We start from the raw sequence: 26,619 nt of genomic DNA, 5'->3' as shown, positions 1-26,619 counted from the left end.
CAGACATTTACCCAAGGTGTTGGTGTTCTTGTGTGAGAAAAATTGCACTTTATTTACAATATTGTTATTTACCGGTTTATTTTTCTATTTATAAGACTTTTTTTATTTATTATGTTTCACATGTCATCAGTTAGTGACTTTCTGCTTTACTACTGAAGTGAGTTATTTATACATTTTGCATTTAGAGAAATGTGTGTGTGTTCCCCACTGTGACCCCTTTCTGTCTGGAGCTGTGATTTTGCTGTTTTGTGTTGTTGTTTATTTTTACTGCAGCAACCCTCTCTGCCTGTTGTTGTTTATTACATTGCTTCATGTTTATTAGCCACCATTGTGAAAATAAGCAATGCAAAAAAGCCTAAAGTGCAGAACTGTAATAAAATGCCGAGAAACCCAAACCTTTGTCTGACTTTTCTTTAGATTAACAGCAATATAGGTTTTATTTTAAATATCCAATAGATTTGTTTTATATTTGATTTATGCTTCTTAATATAATTTTTTTTTAAAACAATACTTTACCTCTGAATAGTAGTTGGGTATTTCCATGTTATGCTACTTAGTACTTCACTTCAGAGGTACATGGTGTACTTTTCCTCCACTACATGTATTTAATACCTTCAGTTACTTCACAGATGAATGATGTGAAATATAATCAAGTGTTGAATCAGACTTTAGCTCCACCTGGAGTAAATCCACCAGCTACCCTGCAGTATACAAAGTCATTCAAACTAGCTGCACCTTCACCAGCTTTGAGAACACTTTCATGATCAATCATTATAAAACATATCATATATATTATTCTGAAATGGACCAATCTGCACAACGACTACTTTCACTGTCGCTACTTTCACTATATTTAGATGAGAATACTTTTCTACTTTTACTTGAGGAACATTTTCAATGCAGGACTTTTACTGTAACAGAGTATTCCTACACTCTGGTACTTCTACTTTTACTCAAGAACAAGATCTGAGTACTTCTACTTTCACTCAAGTACAAGATCGGAGTACTTCTACTTTTACTCAAGTACAAGATCTGAGTACTTCTACTTTTACTCAAGTACAAGATCTGAGTAGGCCTACTTATACTTTTACTCAAGTACAAGATCTGAGTACTTATACTTTTACTCAAGTACAAGACCTGAGTACTTCTAAGTTTACTCAAGAACAAGATCTGAGTACTTCTACTTTTACTCAAGTACAAGATCTGAGTACTTCTACTTTTACTGTACAAGACCTGAGTACTTCTACTTTTACTCAAGTACAAGATCTGAGTACATCTTCCGCCTCTGTTGTTACCTCACTCTCATTGGTCCTCTATTATCCAATCACAGCAGTGCTCCTACGTGACAGGTGTAAACAGGAAGTGAGTGCAGAGATTAACTCCGCTTTCTCTACGGAGCGGAGACTCTTCAGAAACTGAACACAAACAGAGGAGCTTCTCCAGAGAAACTCATTAAGTAGCTTTCATTAAAAGGAGACACCATGACGATACCCGAATGAAGGTAAAACATGAATGTCGTGCTTTTAAAATGTCATAAATCCTCAGTTTTACCGCGAGTGGACTATTTAAAATAGGATACCGAAAAGTTTTATGACAAATTGATTAAAAATGAAGGATTTTAAGACGTTTTCAGTTTTAACCTACATTTTGTTCGACCTTGAGTTATTTTTAATTAGTAGTATCCTATATTCCTGGTTGTTAAATGTACATTTGATGTTTTTATCGTATATTTACGTTGTATTTGTACCTGTTTGTATTAACTTCAGTAAGCTAGCCAATGTTTGTGACGTACTTCATTTGATAAATAACCAGTGATGGACTAGTAAGTATATTTACTAGTATAGTACTTAAACACTGTTTTAACATACTTAACTTGAGTATTTCCATTTGATCATATCCTCACATGCTACTCCACTAGATGTGTAGTATGTTCTAGATGTGTTTTTTACACATGAAAACATGATATGATTTCATGTAGTACTAATCCACCCACTATTTAAAACATGTATCTTAAGTTGGCTCAACATGACAAACTTAAACCATCAAATGAAATATGTTTGACTTGTAGTAGAGTATTGTAAGTAAAGGATCTACCTCCTCCACCACTGTATATAAAGTATAGTGCAGTATTTCCTTTTCAAACGGGTGTAGAATAATTGAGGTGCCATGTTATTTTGAAAGCAGTTCATCAGTGGATGAACATGTCAATGGCCACCTTCTGCCTTAACGTGATTACATATTAAACAGAGTTCATGTATCTTCAGTAGCATACTTGTGTACAGTATACTTTTTCACATAACTAGAGCCTTCATACATCTAATATTTGTAACCCATATATGATTGTTATGGATTATTTTACTCTAAGTATGCTAATGTGACTCAGTCCCTTGTGTGGTGTTCGGGTCAAATTGACCCGATTTCCATTTTCAATTAACACAAACAAATAAGGATATTTTCGTTCAACCTGAAACTCAATGTCCGGGGCTTATTTATTGTGAAGGACATGTGGGATTGTTTTTTTTTTTTCCACTTATGAAAAAATGCCCACCCGCATTTATGTCCTTCATAAGAGGTTCGGGTCAATCTGACCCGGATACAATGCCAGGACAGAGAGACAGAGAAACACACACACACACACACACACACACACACACACACACACACACACACACACACACACACACACACACACACACACACACACACTAAAGACACACACACACTTGTGTTTATATCTGTTCTATGTCATTGATATGGATGTTTCATTCTCTCTATATTTCACAGCCAAATACTTTAGGCCGTGGTTCTTGTGTTTCAATTGCAGCTAAATTGCTTTATTTCCTTCAGGGCTTTCACATATGACATAATATATAATAATATTATATGACAGATTAAAAATAATAAACATTAATGAAAAAATGTTTCATTTACATTTGTCCTAGAAAAGCATGAGCAAAATGTAAACCTAGCTTTTATTACAGTGTATTTTTTTTAACATAAATTACATTTTTATCACAGAAAACGACACTTCCATTGTTACATTTGATCAAAGAGTATTTTCAAAAACTAATCCTATATTTCATTTATATTGTTGGGGAATGAGTTAAAGACAACATATATAAGGAATTGTGCATGTGTTGAATTTAGTTCTGTATTTTTTTGAACCCTGAAATATGTCCCGGGTCAATTTGACCCGAACTTTTCCAAAGGGTGAGAAATGTGAACAAAACACACGGGTTGGAACATCTAGTGCTCTTCTCACTTCACGCTATGCCTTTACCAAACATTGCACTATATACTTTCACATTACGATTCATTGTGCAGCCCCGCTAAATATGGCGTCCTGCATGTACCTCAGTAACGCGTCAGAGCAGGGGGGTCAAACTCAAGGCCCGGGGGCCAAATCCGGCCCGTGACTTCACTTCATGCGGCCCCACAAGAGCTTGCAAAGAATATAATATGTTCATTATGGTTACAGGCCGATTTACAGAAGCACGTTGCCCATAAACTACATGTCCCACAATGCATCTCAAATATGCCTTTTTCTCAGAATTCGCCTTTTTTTTTTAACAAAATTTGACTTTTTTCTTAGAATTTGGCTTTTCTTTTTAAATCATTTTGTGACTGAAGAGACTTGCAATTATTTCCCCTAGATTTCTGCTTTCAGACGTAGTTAATTATGAAGTTATTCCCCTATCGGATAATAATCCAATGCAGAGGCAATAATGTAATATAATACATTATTTTATATATATTAAATATTTATATATGTATTTTTATATAATCTTAAAGTTACTACCGGCCCTTTGAGTTTCTCCAGCTTCTCTGCTGCGGCTGAACGATCTCTGACATTCCTGGAGTCACAGGACGCAGTCACATGGTTTCTCCTCTCTTAATGTCACGGGAGAATTATTGACTTTGCTGGGTAACACCATCCCTTCAGTTCTGGGTCTTAAGAACAATTGCTCAAATATAAGGAATAATTGTTGCATTGATCCAATCCACAACAGCTGCCTCATGGATGTTGTGTCACATGTTTAGTGTGGATGAAAGGTTAGAAAAGTGTGAAAATAACTATAATTGCACGGGAAGACTAGGGGCAGAGGAATGAGAGAATTTGGTTAGGGGTCTTGACAAATATCTGGAACAAACCTGCAGGTCCGCTGCAACTCTGACTACTTTTAAATCCAGAAGATTTTTCTTTCTGACACGGCTTTTAATTGAACTATTCACATGTCACACTGCACTGTAACTTGTATTCATGTACCTGTTATTCATGTTTTATTATCTTTGCTTTTTAATGTTTCTAATATGCTCTTAATGTCTTTCATTTTTGTGAAGCACTTTGAATTGCCTTGTGTTGAAAAGTGCTCTATAAAAACCATGACCTTTGACCCCTACAGTCCCCCTGCTTCCACTCCTACTGCTATTTCATTAATTATTTACTTTATTATTTGCCCCTTTTGTTTGTTTGTTTGTTTGTTTGTTTGTTCACCATGTAAAGTGGCCTTGGGTCCCTTGAAAGGCGCTATACAAATGTCATCTATTATTATTATTATGAATAAACTTGCCTCTGTGTTTTCTCCCAGGCTGAAATGGAGATAAGGAGAAATTCTTCTGGTTTCGATCGTCTCCTGTCGGTATGAACCCCAGCACCTCCTCCCAGCCTCCTGAGGAAGAGGAGGACGACTGGCTCTTCCTCTCCTCTGCATCCGCCCAGCCTCCAGGACCCAGCCGGGAACCGCAGGAGACGGAGGACCGAGGACCACTCAGATCCAGGTTCATCTCAGCCTGGAACAGCGTCAAATATGGTCTGTATTACCAACAAGGGCGGCAAGATTTGGAACAAAAAATACTATTATTTTGACTATTGCTGTGATATGAATTACGATGGGATTACACCTCATTCACAGGTTCACATATTTGACCTTCTGAATTGTAATCTAGGAACTATATCATAAGAACACTTTAGCCGCTTTCACACTTACTTACTAAGTACTTTGCCGTACTTAGTACCCAGCACTTAGTTCCCAGCTCTTAATACCCAGCTCTTAGTACCCCCATTGAACTAAATACAGATCGCGTTCACACCGGAATAAGTCCCTGGGGGAGGATTAGGCAAATGAAGCCGCTGACGTCACTTTTTCTTCTTCTGCTTTGGGTTTACTGGCAGGCCGCAAACAACTTCACGGCGTATACTGCCGCCCAAAGTCCCCGTCCGGAAGTCCCCGGAGTTGGGGACTGGCTTCAGGAGAAGCGGCTGGGACTCCCAGCCCAGCCGAGTAAATCGCCAGAACGCCGACACCTCCTCATCTCCACCGCTCCCATGTTTTATTTTGTGTTGCCATAAGTTAGTCTCTCTCCGTTGGTGCGCGGGGCTAATGCTAATAATGCTAATGCCAGCAAATACAATGGCGGCTTCACAAAACTTTTCAGAGTTTTACGGGGCGTGGTTCGCAATTCGCCCAGCCAATCAGAAATTGGAACTTTTTTCTCCCCAGGAAAGTACCGCCTCTCTAGCAGGGATTGAAAAGGGGGGAAAAGTTCTCTGAACTAAGTTCTCTTTTTGGTGTGAACGCAAAATCCCAGGAACTATGGGAACTAAACGGGAAAAGTACTCTCAGTTCTCTCTCAGTTTGTGAGATGAATATTTGGAACAAAAATACTATTATATTGACTAATATTGCAATTACGATATGAAGTACGATATTAGAGGGAATGAAACCTCATTCACATATTTCCACATACCTTCTGACATTTAATCTAGAAGCTATATCATCAGCGAAGTTTGTTCCCTTTCACTTTGTGAGGTGAAACTGTTCCTCGTTTCTCAGGTTGGTCCTTGAAGAAGACATCGAAGTTCAGTAAGAGGTCTCCTGTCATCATGTTCGGACAATCCTACGAGCTCAAGGATCACGGTGAGGCCGCCTGAAATGTTTCTTTTCATGTCAATCAATCCAGTTTTGTTTAGGGAGGCTGTGGCTCAGTGGGGAGTGTGCTGGACTTTGAATCAGGGGGTAGCAAGTTCGAGTCCCACTGCAGTCAGCATGTCGTTGTGTCCCTGAGACACTTCAACCCAAATTGCTCCTGTGGGGATTGCCCCAGTCGCTTTGGATAAAAGCGCCTATGATGCCCAGTCTCACTAACTACACATTCATCTCACGGGGTTTCACAGTTAATACAAAGTACGACACCCTCTGACCTTAGAGTAGACCCTCGCAGGAGAAACTCCCAAAGAAAGCCCCAAAAAACACACCATGCCCAAAAAGGGGCGGGGAGAAGAACATCATCTTATATTACCTGCCCCTTTCTCAAAATGAAGAAATCAATAGAAATAAATGATCTGTCCTTCAAAGAAATATAACGGGGAGGAGGTGCTGCCGTACTGACATTTATTGTTTGTTATTGACATTTTAGTTTTAGCTGATGTCTGTCAGTCTTCTGTCTGTGTGGGGTTTAGTGTTAGGCAGTATTTACATTGTTACTCTACCTATTGTTCTATAAAGTGAAGATGTGTTTACCTACTCTGGATACGTGCTCTGATAGAATAACTGTTGAAAATAAAAAAAGAAAGATGGACCCAGGAAGATGTCTGAAATGTTCCCCCTCTGTTTCAGGGGACAGGGAGTGTTTCCGCCGCGTCTTCTCCTCCCTCCTGTGGCTGACCTACAGGCGGGGTTTCTCTCCGCTGCCCGACGGCGCTCTGACCTCAGACAGCGGCTGGGGGTGTGTGTTACGCACCGGGCAGATGCTGCTGGCCCGAGGCCTGCTGCTGCACCTCATGCCCCCAGGTGACACACACACACACACACACACACACACACACACACACACCACACACACACACACTCAAACACACACGCACACTCAAACACACACGCACACACACACGCACACACACACACACACTCTCACACTCACTCACACTCACACACACACACACTCACACTCACACTCACACACACACACACACACACACACCTGCACACAAACAATGTCAAAAAAATACATATTTATCTATTGGATTTTTTTGCCTGAACGCTTTCTATTCAAAGAAGATTTCATTTCAATTCAATCTTTATTTCGAACAGATTAAAAAAATATAAAATAACATATGTGAAAAACAGAATACCGTATTGTTATAATATAGTATTGATCCACATTCATGATAATATTTATATATTCAACAACAAAAAAGTCTTCATATTAATAATAATAATAAATCATATGTGTCCGAAAGGGAGCCGGAGGAAGCAAATGCTTATTAATTCCCACCCCTTACTTGATCAATGATTGTCCTTTAAATCCTTATGCAAGTTATTCCTACATACATTTATACAATCATTTCTCATCTCCAATCACCTTTCTTCATTCTCATAGTTTTCCCAAAAAGTGTTTCTGTGCATCCTTTTAAACTGAATGATGCGTGTGCTTTGTTTGAACTCCTGCTCCAAACCATTCCATAAAGTCACCCCACAGATTGTTAAACTCATACTTCTCAGAGTTGTTCTGACGTTGAGTTGTTTCCTCTCAAAGTATACCCCCCCTCTCCGTCTACGAACAATGTTTTTAATTTCCTAGGAAGTAGATGATGTCTGGCTCTGTACATGATGTGTGCCGTTTTTTAAATGTAACCAGATCAGTGAACTTCAATATGTTTGACTTCAAAAATAATACATTAGTGTGTTCAAGATATCCAACATTATTGATAACTCTTATAGCCCTTTGTTGTAACGGCTGTAGGTTGGTTTTGTACGTGTTTCCCCAAATCGCCACACAGTAAATCAGATATGGCAATATTAGCGTTGTGGTCCAGAATGTGTCTGGCTTTTCCCAATATTGCGATAGTCTTAGCCAGTTTTGCTTTTACATGAGTGATATGAGGTCAATGTGAAAGCAGATTTTTACTGGTTGGCTTAACAGAAAGAATGAAAGAAAGATATATTTGAACCCTATATCACAAAGATACCTGGTGACATTGAAAACTCTCATGTTGTGACACAAGTACTGCACATAAAATACACAGTGTTTTCACACACATGTAAATATATCTAACTTGTATATATGACCCAAATATGTATATATGTTCATTTAATTCATTTCTTATTTTAAAGTTACTTAACTGTATATCATTTCATTTTTAACTTTATTAATCTCTAATCTGTGTGAATCTGTGCTGTCCTGTTTTTCATTCTCACCTTGTTGCTGTTGAACTACTGAATTTCCCCACTGGGATTAATAAAGGTTTTATCCTTCCACCATTTTGAGGCTGGACTTGGTGTGCGAGCCACCATGCGGTCAAAGACGACCTGGAGCTGCTCCGCTCCACAGAAAGTGCAGAGAGAGGACAGGAAGTGAAGGAAGGACCCAACAAGAGGAGCAGGAAGCTGAGCCTGGGCTCCCTGCTGGACCGACCCATGGAGGCCACTCACAGGCGGGTGGTGTCCTGGTTCAAAGACCACCCCTCTGCTCCGTTTGGGATTCACCAGCTGGTGGAGCTGGGGAAAAGCTCAGGGAAGAAGGCCGGGGACTGGTACGGTCCGTCCATCGCTGCTCACATCCTCCGGTGAGACATGAAGACGTGACGGAGCAGCACAATTATCCAATTTATCAAGATGTTTCTGAAGATAACTTGTTTTTTCAGGAAAGCAGTGGCAGCATCAACAGATCTTCCCAATCTAGTCGTGTATGTCGCACAAGATTGTACTGGTGAGTGATTTCTGTTAAAGAGTCCTCTCCTGCTGATGTTCAGGTGTATATCAGTATGTAGTGTCTCTACTTTAAAGAGTCCTCTCCTGCTGATGTTCAGGTGTATATCAGTATGTAGTGTCTCTACTTTAAAGAGTCCTCTCCTGCTGATGTTCAGGTGTATATCAGTATGTAGTGTCTCTACTTTAAAGAGTCCTCTCCTGCTGATGTTCAGGTGTATATCAGTATGTAGTGTCTCTACTTTAAAGAGTCCTCTCCTGCTGATGTTCAGGTGTATATCAGTATGTAGTGTCTCTACTTTAAGAGTCCTCTCCTGCTGATGTTCAGGTGTATATCAGTATGTAGTGTCTCTACTTTAAAGAGTCCTCTCCTGCTGATGTTCAGGTGTATATCAGTATGTAGTGTCTCTACTTTAAAGAGTCCTCTCCTGCTGATGTTCAGGTGTATATCAGTATGTAGTGTCTCTACTTTAAAGAGTCCTCTCCTGCTGATGTTCAGGTGTATATCAGTATGTAGTGTCTCTACTTTAAAGAGTCCTCTCCTGCTGATGTTCAGGGTGTATATCAGTATGTAGTGTCTCTACTTTAAAGAGTCCTCTCCTGCTGATGTTCAGGTGTATATCAGTATGTAGTGTCTCTACTTTAAAGAGTCCTCTCCTGCTGATGTTCAGGTGTATATCAGTATGTAGTGTCTCTACTTTAAAGAGTCCTCTCCTGCTGATGTTCAGGTGTATATCAGTATGTAGTGTCTCTACTTTAAAGAGTCCTCTCCTGCTGATGTTCAGGTGTATATCAGTATGTAGTGTCTCTACTTTAAAGAGTCCTCTCCTGCTGATGTTCAGGTGTATATCAGTATGTAGTGTCTCTACTTTAAAGAGTCCTCTCCTGCTGATGTTCAGGTGTATATCAGTATGTAGTGTCTCTACTTTAAAGAGTCCTCTCCTGCTGATGTTCAGGTGTATATCAGTATGTAGTGTCTCTACTTTAAAGAGTCCTCTCCTGATGATGTTCAGGTGTATATCAGTATGTAGTGTCTCTACTTTAAAGAGTCCTCTCCTGCTGATGTTCAGGTGCTATATCAGTATGTAGTGTCTCTACTTTAAAGAGTCCTCTCCTGCTGATGTTCAGGTGTATATCAGTATGTAGTGTCTCTACTTTAAAGAGTCCTCTCCTGCTGATGTTCAGGTGTATATCAGTATGTAATGTCTCTACTTTAAAGAGTCCTCTCCTGCTGATGTTCAGGTGTATATCAGTATGTAGTGTCTCTACTTTAAAGAGTCCTCTCCTGCTGATGTTCAGGTGTATATCAGTATGTAGTGTCTCTACTTTAAAGAGTCCTCTCCTGCTGATGTTCAGGTGTATATCAGTATGTAGTGTCTCTACTTTAAAGAGTCCTCTCCTGCTGATAGTTCAGGTGTATATCAGTATGTAGTGTCTCTACTTTAAAGAGTCCTCTCCTGCTGATGTTCAGGTGTATATCAGTATGTAGTGTCTCTACTTTAAAGAGTCCTCTCCTGCTGATGTTCAGGTTGTATATCAGTATGTAGTGTCTCTACTTTAAAGAGTCCTCTCCTGCTGATATTCAGGTGTATATCAGTATGTAGTGTCTCTACTTTAAAGAGTCCTCTCCTGCTGATGTTCAGGTGTATATCAGTATGTAGTGTCTCTACTTTAAAGAGTCCTCTCCTGCTGATGTTCAGGTGTATATCAGTATGTAGTGTCTCTAACTTTAAAGAGTCCTCTCCTGCTGATGTTCAGGTGTATATCAGTATGTAGTGTCTCTACTTTAAAGAGTCCTCTCCTGCTGATGTTCAGGTGTATATCAGTATGTAGTGTCTCTACTTTAAAGAGTCCTCTCCTGCTGATGTTCAGGTGTATATCAGTATGTAGTGTCTCTACTTTAAAGAGTCCTCTCCTGCTGATGTTCAGGTGTATATCAGTATGTAGTGTCTCTACTTTAAAGAGTTCTCTCCTGCTGATGTTCAGGTGTATATCAGTATGTAGTGTCTCTACTTTAAAGAGTCCTCTCCTGCTGATGTTCAGGTGTATATTCAGTATGTAGTGTCTCTACTTTAAAGAGTCCTCTCCTGCTGATGTTCAGGTGTATATCAGTATGTAGTGTCTCTACTTTAAAGAGTCCTCTCCTGCTGATGTTCAGGTGTATATCAGTATGTAGTGTCTCTACTTTAAAGAGTCCTCTCCTGCTGATAGTTCAGGTGTATATCAGTATGTAGTGTCTCTACTTTAAAGAGTCCTCTCCTGATGATGTTCAGGTGTATATCAGTATGTAGTGTGCTCTACTATAAGAGTCCTCTCCTGCTGATGTTCAGGTGTATATCAGTATGTAGTGTCTCTACTTTAAAGAGTCCTCTCCTGCTGATGTTCAGGTGTATATCAGTATGTAGTGTCTCTACTTTAAAGAGTCCTCTCCTGCTGATGTTCAGGTGTATATCAGTATGTAATGTCTCTACTTTAAAGAGTCCTCTCCTGCTGATATTCAGGTGTATATCAGTATGTAGTGTCTCTACTTTAAAGAGTCCTCTCCTGCTGATGTTCAGGTGTATATCAGTATGTAGTGTCTCTACTTTAAAGAGTCCTCTGCCTGCTGATGTTCAGGTGTATATCAGTATGTAGTGTCTCCTACTTTAAAGAGTCCTCTCCTGCTGATGTTCAGGTGTATATCAGTATGTAGTGTCTCTACTTTAAAGAGTCCTCTCCTGCTGATGTTCAGGTGTATATCAGTATGTAGTGCTCTACTTTAAAGAGTCCTCTCTGCTGATGTTCAGGTGTATATCAGTATGTAGTGTCTCTACTTTAAAGAGTCCTCTGCCTGCTGATGTTTCAGGTGTATATCAGTATGTAGTGTCTCCTACTTTAAAGAGTCCTCTCCTGCTGATGTTCAGGTGTATATCAGTATGTCGTTGTCTCTACTTTAAAGAGTCCTCTCCTGCTGATGTTCAGGTGTATATCAGTATGTAGTGTCTCTACTTAAAGAGTCCTCTCCTGCTGATGTTCAGGTGTATATCAGTATGTAGTGTCTCTACTTTAAAGAGTCCTCTCCTGCTGATGTTCAGGTGTATATCAGTATGTAGTGTCTCTACTTTAAAGAGTCCTCTCCTGCCTGATGTTCAGGTGTATATCAGTATGTAGTGTCTCTACTTTAAAGAGTCCTCTCCTGCTGATGTTCAGGTGTATATCAGTATGTAGTTGTCTCTACTTTAAAGAGTCCTCTCCTGCTGATGTTTCAGGTGTATATCAGTATGTAGTGTCTCTACTTTAAAGAGTCCTCTCCTGCTGATGTTCAGGTGTATATCCAGTATGTAGTGTCTCTGCTTTAAAGAGTCTTCTCCTGCTGATGTTCAGGTGTAATATCAGTATGTAGTGTCTCTGCTTTTAAGACGTCCTTCCTGTTGATGTTTCAGGTGTATATCCAGGCATGTAGTGTTCTCTACTTTAAAGAGTCCTCTCCTGCTGATGTTCAGGTGTTATATCAGTATGTTAGTGTCTTCTACTTTAAGAGGTCCTCTGCTGGCTGATGTTCAGGTTGTTGGTGTATATCAGTATGTAGTGTCTCTACTTTAGAGTTCCTCTCCTGCATGATGTTCAGGGTGTATATTCATAGTATTGTAGTGTCTCTACTTTACAAGAGTCCTCTACTGCTGATGTTCAGGTGTATATCAGTATGTAGTGTCTCTACTTTAAAGAGTTTCTTCTCCTGCTGATGTTCAGGTGTATATCAGTATGTAGTGTCTCTACTTTAAGAGTCCTCTCCTGCTGATGTTCAGGTGTATATCGGTATGTAGTGTCTCTACTTTAAAGAGTCCTCTCCTGCTGATATTCAGGTGTATATCAGTATGTAGTGTCTCTACTTTAAAGAGTCCTCTCCTGCTGATGTTCAGGTGTATATCGGTATGTAGTGTCTCTACTTTAAAGAGTCCTCTCCTGCTGATGTTCAGGTGTATATCAGTATGTAGTGTCTCTACTTTAAAGAGTCCTCCTCCTGCTGATGTTCAGGTGTATATCAGTATGTAGTGTCTCTACTTTAAAGAGTCCTCTCCTGCTGATGGTCAGGTGTATATCGGTATGTAGTGTCTCTACTTTAAAGAGTCCTCTCCTGCTGATGTTCAGGTGTATATCAGTATGTAGTGTCTCTACTTTAAAGAGTCCTCTCCTGCTGATGTTCAGGTGTATATCAGGTATGTAGTGTCTCTACTTTAAAGAGTCCTCTCCTGCTGATGTTCAGGTGTATATCAGTATGTAGTGTCTCTACTTTAAAGAGTCCTCTCCTGCTGATGTTCAGGTGTATATCAGTATGTAGTGTCTCTACTTTAAGAGTCCTCTCCTGCTGCATATTCAGGTTGTATATCAGTATGTAGTGTCTCTACTTTAAAGAGTCCTCTCCTGCTGATGTTCAGGTGTATATCAGTATGTAGTGTCTCTACTTTAAAGAGTCTCTCCTGCTGATATTCAGGTGTATATCAGTATGTAGTGTCCTCTACTTTAAAGAGTCCTCTCCTGCTGATGTTCAGGTGTATATCAGTATGTAGTGTCTCTACTTTAAAGAGTCCTCTCCTGCTGATGTTCAGGTGTATATCAGTATGTAGTGTCTCTACTTTAAAGAGTCCTCTCCTGCTGATATTCAGGTGTATATCAGTATGTAGTGTCTCTACTTTAAAGAGTCCTCTCCTGCTGATGTTCAGGTGTATATCAGTATGTAGTGTCTCTACTTTAAGAGTCCTCTCCATGCTGATGTTCAGGTGTATATCAGTATGTAGTGTCTCTACTTTAAAGAGTCCTCTCCTGCTGATGTTCAGGTTGTATATCAGTATGTAGTGTCTCTACTTTAAAGAGTCCTCTCCTGCTGATGTTCAGGTGTATATCAGTATGTAGTGTCTCTACTTTAAAGAGTCCTCTCCTGCTGATGTTCAAGTGTATATCAGTATGTAGTGTCTCTACTTTAAAGAGTACTCTCGCTTAGAGATGTCCCGCCCCCTATCAACTACATTGTGTTTGAGCGATTCATTTAATTGTAATTCAAATGCATTGTGGACACATACATATTTCTTGTGTGTGTGTCCTGTGTTCAGTCTACCTGGAGGATGTGAGGAGGCTGTGTGAGCGCCCCCCCCCTCAGGCCTGGAGGTCCGTCATCATCCTGGTTCCCGTTCGCCTCGGAGGACAAGAGCTGAACCGCTCCTACATCTCATGTGTCAAAGTAACTAACAGTCACTACGAAGTCTGTTGACACTGAGTGTTAGGAATTAGGATACATAATAAATAACCCTCTCTCTCTTCTCTCCTGTAGAAACTGTTGACATTACAATGCAGCATTGGGATCATCGGGGGGAAACCAAAGCACTCGTTATTCTTCACTGGATTCCAGGGTAAGTGCAGTCACAACGTGCATCATATAGAATCCTGCTGTTTGATGTCAGTTATCTCACATTTTGCCAAAGACACATATTCATTATTTGTAAATTAATTGGACAATAAAGTAAGTTATGAAACTGAATTTTCTTTTCTTTCTGTCGAAGACGACCACCTGCTGTACCTGGACCCTCACTACTGTCAGCCCACTGTGGACATCACAAAGGAGAACTTCCCCCTGGAGGTAAAACACCTTTGTAACCAGTGGTACAACATGTTAAAGTCTTATATCACATACTATTGGTGTTCCAATCCAACTTTAATTAAACCTCCAGACCAAAGTACTGCACAGAGAAATACAAAAATCACACAGCGCAGCTCACAAAACAAAAACAAATAGATAAGATGAGAACACAAAATAAAAACAAGGATTAAAACCACAGCCATATAGTAAAAGCAATATACCATTTAAAAGCAACAACCTTCAAAGTGCACAACGCTACGGGAAAAGGTGGGCTTTAAAACGTGATTTAAAAACGATGTGGAGGGGCTCCACAGTTTAGGGGCCGCAGCAGCGAAAGCACGGCCCCCCGTTTGAGCTTGTTATGTGTTCACACCGCAGTACTTTTCCCACTTTAGTTCCGATACAGTTCCGAAATGTCGCGTTCACACCAAAAAAAATCCGGAACTAGAACTTAGTTCATGTTCACCTTTTCACCCCCTTTTCAGTCCCTGCTAGAGAGCAGGTACTTTCATGGGAGAAAAAGGTTCCCATTTCTGATCGGCTGGGCGGATTGCAAACCACGCCCCGTAAAACTCTGAAAAGGTTTTGTGAAGCCGCCATTTTATTTACTCGCATTAGTATTATTAGCATTAGCCCAGCGCAGAAACGCAGAGAGACTAACTTATGGCAACACAAAATAAAACATGGGAGCGGTGGAGATGAGGAGGTGTCGGCGTTCTGACGATTTACTCGGAAGGCTTCAGTAGAAGCTGCTGGGAGTCCCAGCAGCTTCTACTGAAGCCAGTCCCCAACGTTAACGGCTTCATTTGTCTAATCCTCCCCCAGGGAACTTATTCCGGTGTGAACGCGATCTGTACTTAGTTCATGAGAACTAAAGAGTTCTGATGAACCTTTGTGGGACAAGTACTGCGATGTGAAAGTGCCTAATGGCACATTCAGGAGCAGGTGATCAGCTGACCTGAGGAGGCGTAGGGGTGTAGCAACTCAGAGAGGTAGGGCGGGGCCATTTAGAAATGTATACGTAAATTAAAGAGTTTTTAAAAAATGAAGGATCAATATGACAACATCATATCCTAGCCCCCTTTGTATACATTATATCATCATCATGCCGAATCTAACTCTAAACTTCCAGTGTTTTAATTTGGTATAATCTCAATTAAATATAATCATAATCTCCACATGAGACCTATTACAGGATTATTATTACTATGGAGCGATTTCCCCTGATTTAATATTCTCTCCTCTTCCCTCCTCTTGCAGTCGTTTCACTGTAAATATCCAAGGAAGATGTCTTTCTCTCGAATGGACCCCAGCTGCACCATCGGCTTCTACGCTAAATGCCACAGAGACTTTGAGTCACTCTGCACCGTCGTTAATGAGGTATGTGGTATTTATCTTCATGCAACTACCTAGGTGACATACAACATATATACACACATACTTATATACTTTTGGTAATCACATTTCCTTTATCTTAATACATTTAATTGTTATTTTACTACTTTTCTTTTAAGTTTGCTAGCACTATTGAGTTTGTTTTATTATTTATTTGTATTATTTATTGTTATTAAAGGGGACCTATCATGCAAAATGCACTTGTTGATGTCTTTTTTACATAACTATGTGTCCCCGGTGTGTCAGGGAACTCACGCAGCGTCAGCAAACAAAACCCTCTCTCTTTTCCTCCGTACTCAAATCTCTAAAAACGGGGGAACAACGGAGCTGATCCAGATTTGAGTCCGATATGACGTAATATCTGAAATGTGGACCCACGGCCCAATCAGAAACGTTGCTATCAGAAACAATGCCCGACTGTTTTGGACGTAATATGGTCGGTGTTTACATTAGCATCGCTAACACTGAGAGCTAACCTGTACTGGAGAGCATGTGTGTGAAGAAGCAGGGAAGTAAAAAGGAACTCACCTTGTGGTATAACCGGCCAGAGAGAAAGCCTTTGAGCTCCAAACTGTTTCAGAGAGAATCCTTGATAATCCATGATATGGAGTTTCATCACGGCAGCATTTAGTTTAGACAGTAGCTGCCGGGTCCCGCATGAGCTCCGCCCCCTCCTCTTTATTCGTTATCAATTTTTTTTTTTTTTAAAGCTTTGAACCCAGAATCAGCACTTTTGAAACAGGAAGTGAAATAGAGGGATATGAGGCATGGCTAGAATGGGTGGTCTGTTTTTTTTCAGAATTAATTTAGATTTTACAAAATGACTAATAAGGTGTATTTGTTCCCTCTCAGGCTCTCTCCACATCGGCATCGACGTACCCCATTTTTATTTTTGTAGAAGGCAGAAGTCAAGAGGAGGAGGAGAGAAGCAACATGCCAACAAACAACATGGCGTACATCCAGAGGAACAAAGGCATGCAGAGTGTGAACAGCAGCAACAGCATGGATGAGTTTGTTCTGTTATGAACAGAAGAAGATATACAATCTGTGATCAATGATCAAACATGGCTACTACTGAGCTTCATAAACAACGTCTATATGCAATAACCCTTAAGGACACTATCGTAACTGACACTACTTTATTTTTACTGCTGTTTTGTGCACTATTTTTATTCAATGTTTTAAGAGATTATATATATGTATATCATTCCAGTGAAGGATTTTGATGGATGTTTTCTGAAGGTCATGTTATATTTAATCTGTTAAAATAATAGAAATGGAATAAAAAATATGTTAAAACAAACTTACAGGGGCCCTGTTATGCTTTTGGGGGTTTTCACTTCCTGTGATATCAGTTTTTGTGACATTTATGTAACACTCCTGCTCCTATTGGCTAGCGCTCCAACACATTGTACGTGATAGGCTAAGGGGCGGGACATCTCTAAGCAGTTGACCAATCACAACAGAGCTGACCAGCTAACCAATCAGAGCAGACTGGGCTCTGGTTTCAGACAGAGGGTGAAAAGAGGTGCTGCAGCACAGGCAGTATGAGAACAATAAAGAGCTTTTTGAACATTAAAGTATGGAGACATGTAGAGACACTACATACTGATATACACCTGAACATCAGCAGGAGAGGACTCTTTAAAGTAGAGACACTACATACTGATATACACCTGAACATCAGCAGGAGAGGACTCTTTAAAGTAGAGACACTAATACTGATATACACCTGAACATCAGCAGGAGAGGACTCTTTAAAGTAGAGACACTACATACTGATATACACCTGAACATCAGCAGGAGAGGACTCTTTAAAGTAGAGACACTAACATACTGATATACACCTGACATCAGCAGGAGAGGACTCTTTAAAGTAGAGACACTACATACTGATATACACCTGAACACTCAGCAGGAGAGGACTCTTTAAAGTAGAGACACTACATACTGATATACACCTGAACATCAGCAGGAGAGGACTCTTTAAAGTAGAGACACTACATCTGATATACACCTGAACATCAGCAGGAGAGGACTCTTTAAAGTAGAGACACTACATACTGATATACCACCTGCGAACATCAGCAGGAGAGGACTCTTTAAAGTAGAGACACTGCATACTGATATACACTCTGAACATCAGCAGGAGAGGACTCTTTAAAGTAGAGACACTAGCATACTGATATACACCTGAACATCAGCAGGAGAGGACTCTTTAAAGTAGAGACACTACATACTGATATACACCTGCACATCAGCAGGAGAGGACTCTTTAAAGTAGAGACACTACATACTGATATACACCTGAACATCAGCAGGAGAGGACTCTTTAAAGTAGAGACACTACATACTGATATACACCTGAACATCAGCAGGAGAGGACTCTTTAAAGTAGAGACACTACATACTGATATAAACCTGAACATCAGCAGGAGAGGACTCTTTAAAGTAGAGACACTACATACTGATATACACCTGAACATCAGCAGGAGAGGACTCTTAAAGTAGAGACACTACATACTGATATACACCTGAACATCAGCAGGAGAGGACTCTTTAAAGTAGAGACACTATACTGATATACACCTGAACATCAGCAGGAGAGGACTCTTTAAAGTAGAGACACTACATATGATATACACCTGAACATCAGCAGGAGAGGACTCTTTAAAGAGGAGACACTACATACTGATATACACCTGAACATCAGCAGGAGAGGACTCTTTAAAGTAGAGACACTACATACTGATATACACCTGAACATCAGCAGGAGAGGACTCTTTAAAGTAGAGACACTACATACTGATATACACCTGAACATCAGCAGGAGAGGACTCTTTAAAGTAGAGACACTACATACTGATATACACCTGAACATCAGCAGGAGAGGACTCTTTAAAGTAGAGACACTACATACTGATATACACCTGAACATCAGCAGGAGAGGACTCTTTAAAGTAGAGACACTACATACTGATATACACCTGAACATCAGCAGGAGAGGACTCTTTAAAGTAGAGACACTACATACTGATATACACCTGAACATCAGCAGGAGAGGACTCTTTAAAGTAGAGACACTACATACTGATATACACCTGAACATCAGCAGGAGAGGACTCTTTAAAGTAGAGACACTACATACTGATATAACCTGAACATGAGCAGGAGAGGACTCTTTTAAAGTAGAGACACTACCTACTGATCTATACACTCTGAACCTCAGCAGGAGAGGACTCTTTAAAGTAGAGACACTACATACTGATATACACCTGAACATCAGCAGGAGAGGACTCTTTAAAGTAGAGACACTACATACTGATATACACCTGAACATCAGCAGGAGAGGACTTCTTTAAAGTAGAGACACTACATACTGCTATACACCTGAACATCGCAGGAGAGGACTCTTTAAAGTAGAGACACTACATACTGATATACACCTGAACATCAGCAGGAGAGGACTCTTTAAAGTAGAGACACTACCTACTGATATACACCTGAACATCAGCAGGAGAGGACTCTTTAAAGTAGAGACACTACATACTGATATACACCTGAACATCAGCAGGAGAGGACTCTTTAAAGTAGAGACATACATACTGATATACACCTGAACATCAGCAGGAGAGGACTCTTTAAGTAGAGGACACTACATACTGATATACACCTGAACATCAGCAGGAGAGGACTCTTTAAAGTAGAGACACTACATACTGATATACACCTGAACATCAGCAGGAGAGGACTCTTTTAAAGTAGAGACACTACATACTGATATACACCTGAACATCAGCAGGAGAGGACTCTTTAAAGTAGAGACACTACATACTGATATACACCTGAACATCAGCAGGAGAGGACTCTTTAAAGTAGAGGACCACTACATACTGATATACACCTGAACATCAGCAGGAGAGGACTCTTTAAAGTAGAGACACTACATACTGATATACACCTGAACATCAGCAGGAGAGGACTCTTTAAAGTAGAGACACTACATACTGATATACACCTGAACATCAGCAGGAGAGGACTCTTTAAAGTAGAGACACTACATACTGATATACACCTGAACATCAGCAGGAGAGGACTCTTTAAAGTAGAGACACTACATACTGATATACACCTGAACATCAGCAGGAGAGGACTCTTTAAAGTAGAGACACTACATACTGATATACACCTGAACATCAGCAGGAGAGGACTCTTTAAAGTAGAGACACTACATACTGATATACACCTGAACATCAGCAGGAGAGGCTCTTTAAAGTAGAGACACTACATACTGATATACACCTGAACATCAGCAGGAGAGGACTCTTAAAGTAGAGACACTACATACTGATATACACCTGAACATCAGCAGGAGAGGACTCTTTAAAGTAGAGACACTACATACTGATATACACCTGAACATCAGCAGGAGAGGACTCTTTAAAGTAGAGACACTACATACTGATATACACCTGAACATCAGCAGGAGGAGGACTCTTTAAAGTAGAGACACTACATACTGATATACACCTGAACATCAGCAGGAGAGGACTCTTTAAAGTAGAGACACTACATACTGATATACACCTGAACATCAGCAGGAGAGGACTCTTTAAAGTAGAGACACTACATACTGATATACACCTGAACATCAGCAGGAGAGGACTCTTTAAAGTAGAGACACTACATACTGATATAAACCTGAACATCAGCAGGAGAGGACTCTTTAAAGTAGAGACACTACATACTGATATACACCTGAACATCAGCAGGAGAGGACTCTTTAAAGTAGAGACACTACATACTGATATACACCTGAACATCAGCAGGAGAGGACTCTTTAAAGTAGAGACACTACATACTGATATACACCTGAACATCAGCAGGAGAGGACTCTTTAAAGTAGAGGACCACTACATACTGATATACACCTGAACATCAGCAGGAGAGGACTCTTTAAAGTAGAGACACTAATACTGATATACACCTGAACATCAGCAGGAGATGACTCTTTAAAGTAGAGACACTACATACTGATATACACCTGAACATCAGCAGGAGAGGACTCTTTAAAGTAGAGACACTACATACTGATATACACCTGAACATCAGCAGGAGAGGACTCTTTAAAGTAGAGACACTAATACTGATATACACTCTGAACATCAGCAGGAGAGGACTCTTTAAAGTAGAGACACTATACTGATATACACCTGAACATCAGCAGGAGAGGACTCTTTAAAGTAGAGGACACTACATACTGATATAACACCTGAACATCAGCAGGAGAGGACTCTTTAAAGTAGAGACACTACATACTGATATACACCCTGAACATCAGCAGGAGAGGACTCTTTAAAGTAGAGACACTATACTTGATATACACCCTGAACATCAGCAGGAGAGGACTCTTTAAAGTAGAGACACTACATACTGATATACACCTGAACATCAGCAGGAGAGGACTCTTTAAAGTAGAGACACTACATACTGATATACACCTGAACATCAGCAGGAGAGGACTCTTTAAAGTAGAGACACTAATGAACCTGAAAATGATCAGAATATGGCCCCCGGCAACTATGAGATTTTTTTCTGCTTCATGTCATGTGACAGGATACACTGCATTTAAATGGAGCAGAAAATTGGTTTGCTGTTAACATGTGACTCGCACATAAGAAGCGTAAAGAACTTCCTGCAGAATAAGTGAAATGTTGTGTATGCACTCTTAGGGCGCTTTTCCACTGCAGGACCGAGCACGGCTTAGTGCGGTATGGTTAGGCCTTGGTAGGCCAGCCTCACTTTATGCTGCGTTTCCATTACAGTTTAGGAACTGGGGTAGTAACTATAGTAACGCAGTCTAGGCGGGGCGATCGGCTGTTCGGCGGGCGGAGCGACGCTGCGTATAACTGCCGTGACGTCATCTTCAATGCAACCACAAAACTATAACATCAGCCGTTAGCTGTTAGCCCTCAGAGCTCACAGCTCCTCATATCTGTTCAGAAACTGGACAAAAGTTAAACAAGTACAAACCACAGACTGTCTGTGTTATGGAGAATACAGTCGCTGCTTTATTTATGTCTGTAGGCCGTTGTTGTGCGTGTGGACGGTCGGAGCATGTGCAAAAATGTATGGCATATAGCTGTCTAACAGAAGTTAAATTCATTTCTCACTTATTCTGACAATGTACTTAACCCCAAATAAAAGAACCCAATAAAAAGAGTTGTTAAATAATAGTGAAGTCACGTTGTAATAACAATAACTCATCTCTCTCGAGTTTTCCTTTTGAGCTTTGCCAAAAGCCACCATGTCAATGTTGTCCTACTTGGGTTGCCGTCCGGCGTTGTCCAATATGGCGGACCATCTCGCACATGCGCACTGCAGATCGGGCAGAGCTGCAGATCGTGTAGTGACAATTACTGCGTTAGCTTAGCCGATCTCCATTTAGAAAACATGCATTTTAAAAGGTTTTTCACCTGCTGTCTGTCTGCAGACATTTCAAAGCATTAATTCATGGTTTTCACTAACCGGTATCAGTATGTTGTTACCAGGGCCGGCCCTTACCAATTTGCTGCCCTAGGCCAGATTTTAGCTGGCGCACCCCCCCCCCAAATGCAGACACTCACTATGACTCGCGCATGCATGCACGTGCACGGTTGTGGCATTGTTACAACCCGGCTCCTGGGCTGCAACAAAAAGCAGGGAGGCGAGACGAAGTGTTTATTCTCTTATAAACAATATGATGACAGAACCAGCCACAGGTCCCCGAGGCTGGCACCGAGAAAGTGCCCAGAGGAGTGAGCGAGACGTAACCGGCTGGGCTCCTCCTATATCCTTTCCTTTCCAGGTGTAGCTCATCAGCACCTGAACCTGTGAACCTAAGCACACCCACAAAGCACACACAGAAACAGCACCCCACGTGGTGTGGAGGGGTCGTCACACTCCCCCCCATAAGAAAGGAGTTCTCCTAAGAACACCGTAAACTACCTAACAATAATAACATTGTAATCCTGAACGGATCCATACAGACCGTTTTGTAGTTCCTGACTTTCCTCCTTCCCACCTCATCAGCTCCGGCTCCCGAAGAGGCATTTCAGAAGCTCGGAGCTCTAGACAAAGCATCAGCTACCACGTTATCCGAACCCTTAATGTGCCGAATGTCCAGGCAATAGGCCTGTAGATACAGCATCCACTGCATTAACCTACGATTTTGGCAACAAACTGAGTTCAAGAAAGTGATGGGGTTATGGTCTGTGTACACAACCAGCGGAACACTAGAGCCTACATACACATCAAAATGCTGTAATGCCCAGATGAGCGTGAGGGTTTCCTTTTCGATTACCGAGTAGTTTAACTGAAACAAGTTAAACTTCTTGGAATAGAAACTCACGGGGCGGTCCACCCCACTACCATCAGCTTGGAACAGTACGGCTCCTGTCCCGACATCACTTGCATCCACATGCAGTTGAAAAGGTCGAACTATGCAAGGAGCGGCCAGCACAGGAGGTGAAGACAGAACAGACTTGACATTACCAAAAGCCTGCTGGCACACGTCTGACCAAACATACCGGGCCTTCCCTTTCAGCAAATCAGTCAGGGGAGCTACCACAGTTGAAAAATTCTTACAAAAACTGCGATAATATCCAACTAACCCAAGGAACCGCTGAAGTTCCTTTTTGGTAGTAGGAACTGGGTACTTGGTTATCGCACTTACTTTGGCCTCGACGGCACACACTGTCCCCTGCCCTACCACTTTTCCGAGGTAAGTGACGGTGGCCTTTGCAAAGTCACACTTTGCCAAGTTCACCGTCAGGCACGCTTCACTCAACCGGTCAAACAGTCCCTTAATACGGGCCAAATGTTCTTCCCACGTATCGCTATAGATCACAACGTCATCCAAGTACACGGCACAACCTTCCAACCCCGACACCACCCTGTTCATAAGTCGCTGAAATGTGGAGGGAGCATTACGCAGACCAAAACTCATCACATTATAGGAATATAATCCTGAGGGTGTAATAAAGGCAGAGATCTCCTTGGCCCTTTGAGAGAGTGGAACCTGCCAGTAACCCTTTAGAAGGTCAAATTTGCTCACAAACTGCGCAGAACCAACCTGATTAATACAATCCTCTATACGAGGCAGTGGATACGCATCCGGTTTAGTAACAGCGTTAACCTTCCGATAATCTGTGCAAAACCTAGGACTTTTATCAGACTTCTCCACAAGCAGACATGGTGATGCCCATCTAGAACAAGACGGTTCGGAGATGCCATTTTCGAGCACTTGATTTCCGTGTCCATTACCTGGCGTTTTACCTCAGACACACGATAGAAACGCTGGCGAATGGGATGCGCACCCTCCACATCTATATCGTACACTAACATGTATGTTCGGCTAGGTGTATCACTGAACAGACACAGATTACTACGAATCAGAGCAGTCAACTCAACCCTTTCTTCTGCCAACAAATGACCCAACAGTGACTCCATATTCTGCAAAGTTTCAGTATTTTTCAATCTTCCCCGCAACAAGCTCTCATCAGGCGCTGTAACCCCATCATCTTCACCTCCGAAGACCTGACTCCCCACTGCCGCTGCTGCTGAGAGAGGTCTAGCCTCACCACCATAGTACGACTTCAGCAGGTTTACATGGCAGAGCTGAGTGGCTTTTCTACGCTTCGGCGTGGACAGGAGTACATTTTGGTCAGATACCTGCTCGAGTACTGTGAAAGGGCCAGAAAACTTTGCCTGAAACGGCGAATTAACCATTGGCAACAAAGCCAGGACCTGATCACCAGGACTAAACGAGCGCTGCTCGGTTTTCCGGTTATACAGACGCTTTCATCTTATCATATTGTTTATAAGAAAATAACAAGTGTTTATTCTCTTATAAACAATATGATGACAGAACCAGCCACAGGTCCCCGAGGCTGGCACCGAGAAAGTGCCCAGAGGAGTGAGCGAGACGTAACCGGCTGGGCTCCTCCTATATCCTTTCCTTTCCAAGTGTAGCTCATCAGCACCTGAACCTGTGGTGCGGAGGGGTCGTCACAGCATGACCACCAAAACAGAAAGATATGGACACAAGATGTGTGCAAATGTATTTAGTATCCTATCCATTTGAACATGATTTAAGTTGGGGGGGACCTAACCTCCTCTCGGGGGGTCCGGGGGGCATGTGAAGGCAAATGTATATTCGAATATTTGACCCCCAAAAAACGGTTAACCGATTAACCGGAATGTACATATCCTATAATTATTTTTTTTAAATATGGGAAACATTTTTACAAAAAATAAAATAATAATTTAATTTTTAAAAATAAATAAATACATGTTCAAATAAGTATAGAAACCAAGTCGAATTTGTCAAATGTATTGAACTGGTGATCACAGTTTGAACAGTTGACCTACAGCTTTCATGCTTAAAACATAACTTGGTTTTCTGATGGATTTGGACATAAACGAGAGTGAAGTATAACCCGACGCGAGAGAGAGAGATCAGCACCTCTGCCCGCTGTGAGATACCGGTGAGCGGAGCAAAACACACCTTTAGACCTAACACACTTAGCTATGGCACTGTCGTATACATTGAATTATTCCATTTGATAATATGTAATCAACTTAGGCACCCCACCTAAAAAACATTATTTTTAAAAAAAAAGAAAAAAAAAATTACAATAAAAATATTCAGAACTCATATTCTCATACCTGAATAATTTCGAATATTCGATTAATTGTTCCCATCCCTAATGGGCACTGTACGCAATATAGGCGTAGTTCTGTTAATATAAGATAATAAGATGTACTTTGTTGATCCAAAATCGGGAAATTGTATTGTTATGAAATTTAAATAAAAATATTTTTTAAATTTCTCACTTTCCCCCCCCCCCCATTTTTGGCGCCCCCAATGGGTTGATGTTCCCTTAGCATTCGCCTATACTGCCTATGCCAAGGGCCGGCCCTGGTTGTTACTTCTGCATCATTTTGAAATGTGTATTACAATTAAATCAAGGTAAAATATGTTCATTTTGTTGTAGTTGTAGCCCCCTTACCAGCGATTCTCTCTGACCAATCAGCAGTCGAGAGTGTGAAAAAGTAGCCCTGAGCCGCAGTGGCGGTTCTAGACCAATTTGACTGGGGGGGCCAGGCTAGGGCCAGTTATTTTCTGAGGGTGGCACAATAAATGCCGGACGAAAAAGACAAAGACAGTATGAAGTAATCGCGCATAAGAAAACAATGCAATACAGTTATTGGTATTGTTTCAGTACACATATTTATTTCAGATACTTATAATTACAGGTTTTACGCTCTAATGCAGGGGTCTCCAACCTTTTTTAGGATGAGAGCTACTTTCAAAAAATAAAACAAGTCGTGAGCTACTTTTACTCCTCTTTATTTTGTTTTTTGCTGTGTATATATTTAGCACATTTTAACATTATTATATGCTTACCTTTAACCTTTGTGTGCTGTTTGGGTCTGTGAGACCCGTTTGCAGTGTTTACTAAAAGACAATGTATGCTATTTAATTATTTTAACCAGCTTTTTTTGGGGGTGGACCTCACATCCTCTAGGGGGGTCCTCAGCCCCTCTAGGGGGGTCCGGGGGCATGCACCCCCGGGAAGATTTTCTTTTTAAAATGTTGAAGTGAAATGCATCAATCTGGTGCACTTTGAGCACAAAATGAATTTATGGATACAACTCTCAATACTCATATGAAAGGGAGCTGTACACTTTTCAATGGTCCAAACATCTTTAGAATATGATCACAACCAATAACAAATAATTTAAACTGGTTTACTCTTATCTTACCTAGTTAGCATTCTTTCTTTTTATTTATGCATATTTTACTAATCACTCCCCTTTTAAACTGTTTTTTTTTTTACTGTCCTATAGTACACATTGGAA

General features: G+C 40.9%; 1 protein-coding gene across 1 annotated transcript; it reads left to right on the top strand.

Annotated features, from left to right (window-relative positions):
* The first annotated feature begins 1,366 nt into the window (after positions 1 to 1,366).
* LOC117543145 (cysteine protease ATG4D-like) lies at positions 1,367 to 17,017 on the top strand. The gene is made up of 11 exons (XM_034211238.1): positions 1,367 to 1,501; positions 4,590 to 4,811; positions 5,835 to 5,918; positions 6,618 to 6,791; positions 8,269 to 8,566; positions 8,645 to 8,709; positions 13,796 to 13,923; positions 14,014 to 14,092; positions 14,243 to 14,319; positions 15,580 to 15,699; positions 16,567 to 17,017. The coding sequence occupies exons 2-11, from the start codon at positions 4,643 to 4,645 to the stop codon at positions 16,738 to 16,740; spliced, it is 1,368 nt and encodes a 455-aa protein (XP_034067129.1). The 5' UTR covers positions 1,367 to 1,501; positions 4,590 to 4,642; the 3' UTR covers positions 16,741 to 17,017.
* Positions 17,018 to 26,619: the final 9,602 nt, after the last annotated feature.

This window comes from Gymnodraco acuticeps, unplaced genomic scaffold (genome assembly GCF_902827175.1).
Source record: "Gymnodraco acuticeps unplaced genomic scaffold, fGymAcu1.1, whole genome shotgun sequence".
Taxonomy (NCBI): Eukaryota; Metazoa; Chordata; class Actinopteri; order Perciformes; family Bathydraconidae; genus Gymnodraco; species Gymnodraco acuticeps.
The sequence above is the reverse complement of the archived record's forward strand: the minus strand, read 5'-3'. Positions and strand labels throughout refer to the sequence as shown.